We start from the raw sequence: 8,068 nt of genomic DNA on the forward strand, positions 1-8,068 counted from the left end.
AATTGACTTCCTAATCTATCTTAATTTTTTCCATTAAAAGGGAGTTATTTATTGTTAGGTTATGGTGGTTAAATGTTGTTTGGATTAAATAATTTAAAATTTTATAATGATGAATAAATCGGTTTATATATAAAAAAAAATGCTAATAATTAGATAATATTGGATTTCTAATTTTTAATCTAATCACTTCTATGGTTAGATTAAAACTTTGATATGTGAATTTCACTAATTACGACCACAACATTAATTACCATTAAGTAATAATAATTAGTTTTTTAAATAGCATTTAATTTCTATCTCGAGGCATAAAAAATATTTTACCTGTTATTTATACTTTAAATTGATATAAATTTATTTTAAAACTATTCTAACAATAAATTTATTTTATGTTTACCCGTTAGGTTTTTTTTTTTTCCAGTAAAAGATGAATATGGATTTTGCCTTATATTTTCAAATACTTGTTCAGCCCACTAACTGTCTATAAGAGCCTAATTAATGAGGGGCTATGTAGTTGATCAGGCAATAAATAAATAAATTATTACGTAACACATATAGTATACATATATAAATGGGATATTTTCTTGTGGCAAGTCTCCGCCCGACGACGAATGCATCAGAATTGTTGTTATTAATGGGTTTATGAAATAAGATAAACATAAAAATAACATTTTGTAAGCTAATTTGAGAGCTTTCTTGACCTCTGAAAGTTACTAAAAACAGACCCGCTGTAATATTTGTTTTAGAACAACTTGGATAAAAAATTACGGATATTTTTATCAAATAAATCATTTCACCTGGGCAAGCCACTTATCGTAAGGTCAACAAAATAGTGAATGCAATAATATACTAGTAGTAAATAGTGTTGCTGATGTCAAAAAGTTTTTTTATATTAGAAATATAATATATAAAAAATAAATCAAAATAAATTATCAGTCTAATGATCTTACGGACATAACATGGAATTATAAAATTATAAAATAAGTTCAGATAACAAGTTTTTACAGGTGCATAGAATCAAATTAATATCTTTGATTGTAGGATACCAAATATTATTGGTTAAATACCAAGGGCTCCTCCTACAACTATTTGGAATGAGAAGCCCGTCTCTACTAGATGTAAGTTCTGATTTTTGAGACAGACCCATATTCTAAAAATTGAGGCCCTCCTTCCAAATTGACAGGCCCATATTCTAAAAGAAAATCTTGTGAGGCTACTGGTCGGCACTTAGATCATGATGAACACTACAATCAGCACTTACATCATCAGCAAATGAACAGTACTTCGAATGTTATCAGCGATCTTGTGCTTGCAATTGACTTTTCAACAAGATCTAGCTAATGCATGTCTATATAATGTTTTGCCTTTTGCAACCTTGTAGATCATAGTTTTGGTGGTGAGGAAGTGATCAGCAGCAAACAAGTGATCCTCAGGGACTATGTGAGTGGTTTTCCAAGATAATCAAACCTGTACCTGACGACAAGTAACATCAAACTCGAAGTGCCGGAAGAAGAGAGTGGTAGAGATGCTGTGTTGGTTAAGAATATCTGCTTGTCTTGTGATCCTTTCTTGCGTGGACGCAAGCAGAGAGATCTGCCACCCGGTAAACCTGAACTGTGAATTTACTTACTCTTGTTGGAAGCATTGAGCACCCAGTTGTTGGTTTTGGAGTGGCTAGAGTTGTTGGGAAATTGTTGGTTTTGGAGTGGCTAGAGTTGTTGACTCCAGGCACTCTCACTTCAAGAAAGGCGATTTGGTCTAGGGAAGGACAGTTGGCTGGGAAGAATACAGTCCAATAGCAACACCTGAATACCTCTTTTATTATTTTAATAAATTAAAAAAATTAATTTTTCGTAACATAACTAAATATTAAAAAATATTTTTTAATTTATTTTTTATTATATGATCGAGTATTAAAAATTAATTAACTTTTTTTAAAATTTACTTTTCAAAAGAAATACTTTTCACCCAAACAATCTGTTTTTAATTTATTTTGATTTTCTATTTAGAGACCTGATGAATGTTTCCAAGCACAAACATGAAAAAAACAAGACTCTCCTGCTCTAGACCTAATTGGACGGCATCGTTTTCAATCATAAGTTGCTTCCATGTTATTATTCTTGCAGCTTTCGGTGCATGGCTTGACGCAATATAGTATCAAGGTCTGCTTTTGTGATAGAAGGCCATGAATGAACCAGTAAAATTACAAGCAAGAAGACAAGCAACCGTGCTTCCATGCACAAGTTAGGAAAGAGTACCTCTTAATTCAAAATTTTAAAATCTAAAATCAAGACCAAAGATAAATTTAATTTATATGATCCTTTCTAAATTAATCGTGATGAACAGTACCATTACATGTATATGAAATATTCGTATCTCATCATAATTTGATTTATTATATTTTATTTCTTCTTGATTCACTAAATTTCATTTATTTTTCCTGTAATTTTTAAAACAAAGGACCGAATTTATTAAGGCACTAACGACCCTAATGAAGCATAGGTACTAGCTATCATTTGAGTCTATAAATTATTTAATTGAGATATTTCATTTGTTTTTTTTTAAAAAAAAAAACTTGAGCGACAGGGGAAGTCTTCGGTTTTGGGTAAAGGTTTTTAAAAAAAAAAAACTTGAGCTGATGTTGGACAGGGGAAGTCTTCGGTTTTGGGTAAAGTGAGTTGTAAATTTATTTTTTTATTTTGTAAAACGATTAAAAATAATATCATTTAAATAATTAAAAAAATTCAACAAGTTTTTACCATTTTTTTTTAAACCTAACTCACTCTAGATTTTTATTATAGGTCAACCTCCTGAGTTGGGTTAGGTGTTAAAATAATGATTTAAACTCTAAATTTAAATAAGGATCTAACAAGATTATTATTTAATCAAAGTTACTAATTTGTCTAGGCTATATTGTATATAATAAAGTAGAGAATATAACTCTCGCATAAAGATCTAATACAAAGTTACAAGAACTAACCAAACTGTAGTAGTTTGGAAATTTTAGTTTTCACTACAACTATAATTGCAAAGGTCGGGCACAAACTTGCCTCAGGCTCAAGCAATAAACTTCGACTCAATGAGCTATACTTTGCTCATTGAATTTTTTTTCTTTTTTTCACATAGGATTACTACGATTTCTTCTTTACTGCTTAGTCAACTAGTACATCTTTAGACACCTACAAACAGCTAGTAGGCTGCACCATGCCGGAAGCAACTCCACCAGCATTGCTACAAGATGCTTCAGCCGGTTTATTGTCGTAAGTGAGCTTCACATCCTGCAATTTAATCCCAGTGCACGGAGATTTTCGGCTACAATCAAATTTCACCGCAAGTTCAGTAGCTGAAGTTCCATGAATATCTTGATAGGTCACATCGCTAATTTTCACACCAGAAGCCTGTTTAATGCACAAGAAATTAGTAGAAAGATTCAAGTATATTTTATGTTAATTTTACATTCATAATTTGATAAAAAGAAAGAGCATAGAGGCAGTAGATTTGACGTACCTGGCCAGGGCAATTCTTGTTGCCGGGGCAATAGTTTTGGTCTATCAAAATGGGATTTTTGACGTTATTCATGACTGCATGTTGGAAAAGAATATTTGTAGCAAAACCACTGCTAGGCCTTCCCCAAGTCTTAATTCTCAGTCCATTTTCGGTACCCGTAAATGTAGTGGTTTTGACTGTAACATCTCGCACACCAGCCTCTTGGGATTCCTTGCCCAAACTTCCAATGCTACATCGACCATGCATTCACACGTTGTTTTATATTCAGTACCCATAATTAGCAACAAATTAATCAGACATCATCTGCTCATGATAAATATTGATATGAATGTATAGCTGATTACTATTGGACTGATATTTTCTTAATTACCTGATTCCATGGCCCGGTCCACATGCTACATTTTCAATCCACAAATTAGACGTGCCGGGGCCGATAGATACACAATCGTCACCTGTTCCAATCCTAGAATTCAAGATGGTGACAGCGGTTGATAATTGAACGTGAATGCCATCCGTGTTAGGGCTGTTTCCGTCAGCTGAGACTTTGACTCCTTGCAATTTGACGTTTTGGCAGCCATTGATGACAATATGGAACATTTGGCTATTTAATGATGCCAATCCGGTGATTGCAATGTTTTTTGAATTGGAAAATTCAAGTGACTGCGCAATAAAAAGATTTAAGACTTTAAGAATAGATTGTGTATTTAACTCTAGTCCAGAGACCACAATTGTAAGATAATTATGTCATGCATGCATGTGATTAGCGTACCGTTGCGCCCTTGGGGCAATTACCCTTGCCGGAATTCTTGCAAGACCACAGTCCAGTACCTTGACCGTCAAGAGTCCCTCCAGATAGAGTAACCCCATTAACATGCTCAAAGATTAGCCAGTTTTTTGCACTACCAAGGACCCCATAATTTGATGGAGCGACTAGGGTTCCATCTATACGTAACGTGATAGCATTATTCTTGCAAGGACCCTGAAACTTGACTTGACGTAGAGAGAAACTCCCTTTAGGAACAGAGATTGTGGCTGGCCCTGTGGATGCACATGCTTGTGACCAAGCAGCAGCACAGGCCTTGGTTGAGTCAGTTTTTCCATTAGCTTTGGCCCCATAACTTAACACACTAAATTGTGCTGCCTTTGCTGAAGGGGAGGCAAGGAAAATGATGGAAAGAAGGGTAAGGAGAAGAGGGCTCATTGGAAGCGGAAGGGATGCCATAGAATGATATGAGTTAATGCAAGTGATCAGCGGTGGAAACTGAGAGAGAGAGAGAGCTGTGATGGGGAAGTTGAAGCCGTTAAAGATGGTATTTATAGGAAGTTTGGAGGTTTGGAGGTGGAAATAGATTGACAACAATCAGCGCCGTACCTTGAGAAGGATTTTTGTCTCATTTTTTTGGAGGTTTCTTCACCAAAATACCCTTGAAGCTGATTTGGAGAAGCATTTTGCCAAAAAATCAAACCATTGTTGTAAAACCCGTCCCTGCTCAACAATTCAAGACTTAACCTTTACTGAGTCTTAAAATAAATTAGATTCAAGTCGGTTTGATAAAAAATGATTGACTTAATGGGTCAATTCGGTCAAAATAAAATTTTAATTTAATTTTTTTAAATATATTAAAAAAATATTATTTAAATGATGAACAACCCATGAATTGAGTTTCAAGTTGGATTTAATAACTTTGATCAAAACTCTTTAACCTTGTAGTTGAACCATCCCATATCTATATAACAAATAAATAAAATCCAATAAATAAGATCCATTAATATTGTTGATGACAGCAATGGAAAGAACAGACCATTAGGAGAGGAGAGTTGTTATTTGTTGTGTGGCTAAATAAATAAAAGAAACAAGCTCTTATAAAACAACATATCCCATGTGCTAGCTGAGCTACTACTTAGATACATTAATGATTTGTTTAGAGTCATTAATTACTATACTAAATAATATTGTTAACTAGAGTGGTTAATTAGGTAATGGGTGTTCTTATGGTAAAAATAAAATAAATAAATGGTGGTCTAGATTACTCCCTTGATTACCGGATTAAAAAGTCAATCCAAAGTTAAACATGGGCATGTAACCTTTTTCAAATTGAAAAAGGAGACCAACCCACGCCGTGAGGAGTATGGTGATGTAAGGCAGCGGTCAGCTCGGATCCATTGGTAAATAAGTGAAGTGCTCCGATTAATTTGACCACGCTCAAAAAAATGACAGGCACAATTCCACGTTTTTTTCCCCTTTTTTTTTTTTTAGATGAGATATATTTTTTAAATATTATAAAAAAAATAAAAAAATCTTATTATTTAATAATTATATCAAATTTTACTGTTAATTTTTTTATTTTTTTATATTTGGTTTTTAATTCTTTTTTATTTATTTTTTAAAATTTAATCCTTTAAAATTTAATTTTAATATAGTCATTATTATTAGATTTTTTTATTTTTTTAATTTAATTTTTTTATCTATTATATATTATCCTAATTCTTTTTATTACTATATATTTTTTCTAAATAATTTATGAAATTATAATTTTTTTAAAATAATTTTATTATCTTTTAATTTTTTTATCTGTTAAATTTAATCCTCATTCTTTTTATTAATATTTATTTTATTTAAAATAATTTATAAAATTATATTTTTTTTAATTTTATCATCTTATAACTTTTTTTATTTATCAGATTTGGTCATACTTTTTATTGCTGTTTTTTTATTTGAAATAGTTTATAAAATTGATATTTTTTAAAATTTTATTATCTTTCAAGTTTTTAGATATTAGGTTTGATCCTTATTTTTTAATAATTTAGAGAAAAAATTAAAATATAAATAAATGATTGTGAAATTTATTTTTCATGATATAATAAAATATTGAAAAGTATTTTTTAATTTATTTTTTATGACATTATCAAATATAAAAAAATAATTTAATTTTAATAAAATCATTTAAGAAAAATTTACTTTACAGTAAACAAAAAGAGCTATAAAATACAATTATTTTTCTTTCATGATTTTACTTTATAATTACATGTTAATTAAAATTATGTTTTTTAAATAATTTTAAAGATATATTTTCTAGGGAAATTTAATAAATTGTATTGCATATTAATTACTTGATTTATAAAAAAATATAATTAACTTTTGTATAAAATGTTTTAAATTATATTCTGGATTTGTAGATGCGGTCTATAGCAGGGTTTTTTTTTATTTGCATTAATGGAATGAAATGAGAATATCTTATATATCTAAAAATGTTGTCATTATCTGAGTGAAAGGATGATCATTGTCTCCTGGATAGAATCACAATTCATGTACTTTCCTGCTCTGTCTTAATGGAGTCATTCACACAGGACACATTATTGTACCATGCATCACTCCTTTGTACAAATGTAGCGTAAACATGGAGTTTATGTCTTAGAAATGAATTTTAATCTCTCCTTTTTTTTTTTAATAATAATAATAATATCTAATTCTTTTGATTACTATTTATTTTTTCTAAATTATTTATAAAATTATAATTTTTAAAAAATAATTTCATTATCTTTTAATTTTTTAATCTGTTAAATTTGGTTCTCATTCTTTTTATTGATATTTATTTTATTTAAAATAATTTATAAAATTATATATTTTTTAATTTTATCATCTTATAACTTTTTTTATTTGTCAAATTTAGCCATACTTTTTATTGCTATTTATTTTATTTAAAATAGTTTATAAAATAATTTTTTTTATTTCATTTTTTTTCAAGTTTTTCCTATATTATGTTTGATCTTTATTATTTTAATAATTTAAAAAAATTGAAACATAAATAAATTATTTTACAATTTATTTTTCATGACATAATAAAATATTAAAAAGTATTTTTTAATTTATTTTTTATAAAACCATTTAAAAAAAATTACTTTACAGTAAACAAACGAGCTATAAAATACAATTATTTTACTTTTATGATTTTACTTTATAATTACATGTTAAATAAAATTATATTTTTTAAATAATTTTAAAGATATATTTTCTAGGGAAATTTAATAAATTGTATTGCATATTAATTACTTGATTTATAAAAAAATATAATTAACTTTTGTATAAAATGTTTTAAATTATATTCTGGATTTGTAGATGCGGTCTATAGCAGGGTTTTTTTTTTATTTGCATTAATGGAATGAAATGAGAATATCTTATATATCTAAAAATGTTGACATTATCTGAGTGAAAGGATGATCATTGTCTCCTTGATAGAATCACAATTCATGTACTTTCCTGCTCTGTCTTAATGGAGTCATTCACACAGGACACATTATTGTACCATGCATCACTCCTTTGTACAAATGTAGCGTAAACATGGGGTTTATGTCTTAGAAGTGAATTTTAATCTCTTTTTTTTAATAATAATAATAATAATAATTAAACAAGATTTTAACTGGATCATCCGAGTTATAAATTAACTTATATCATTTTTAATATGATTTTTTTTCCTTAACTTCCATTCTTGATCAGGTTGGCAGGTCACTGAATCGACCTGCTGAGTTGTACTTGGTGAAGTATCTCTTGTTGAGCCTAACTTGA

The 8,068-nt window shown here is 29.2% G+C and overlaps 1 protein-coding gene across 1 annotated transcript; it reads right to left on the reverse strand.

Annotated features, from left to right (window-relative positions):
• Positions 1-2,917: 2,917 nt before the first annotated feature.
• Positions 2,918-4,799, reverse strand: LOC105111040 (polygalacturonase-like). Its single transcript, XM_011006274.1, has 4 exons — positions 4,274-4,799; positions 3,875-4,164; positions 3,505-3,733; positions 2,918-3,395 (listed from the first exon to the last, which is right to left on the reverse strand). The coding sequence occupies exons 1-4, from the start codon at positions 4,724-4,726 to the stop codon at positions 3,177-3,179; spliced, it is 1,191 nt and encodes a 396-aa protein (XP_011004576.1). The 5' UTR covers positions 4,727-4,799; the 3' UTR covers positions 2,918-3,176.
• Positions 4,800-8,068: the final 3,269 nt, after the last annotated feature.

The sequence above is a fragment of the Populus euphratica genome, unplaced genomic scaffold (genome assembly GCF_000495115.2).
Source record: "Populus euphratica unplaced genomic scaffold, PopEup_1.0 scaffold273.1, whole genome shotgun sequence".
In the NCBI taxonomy this organism is placed as follows: domain Eukaryota; kingdom Viridiplantae; phylum Streptophyta; class Magnoliopsida; order Malpighiales; family Salicaceae; genus Populus; species Populus euphratica.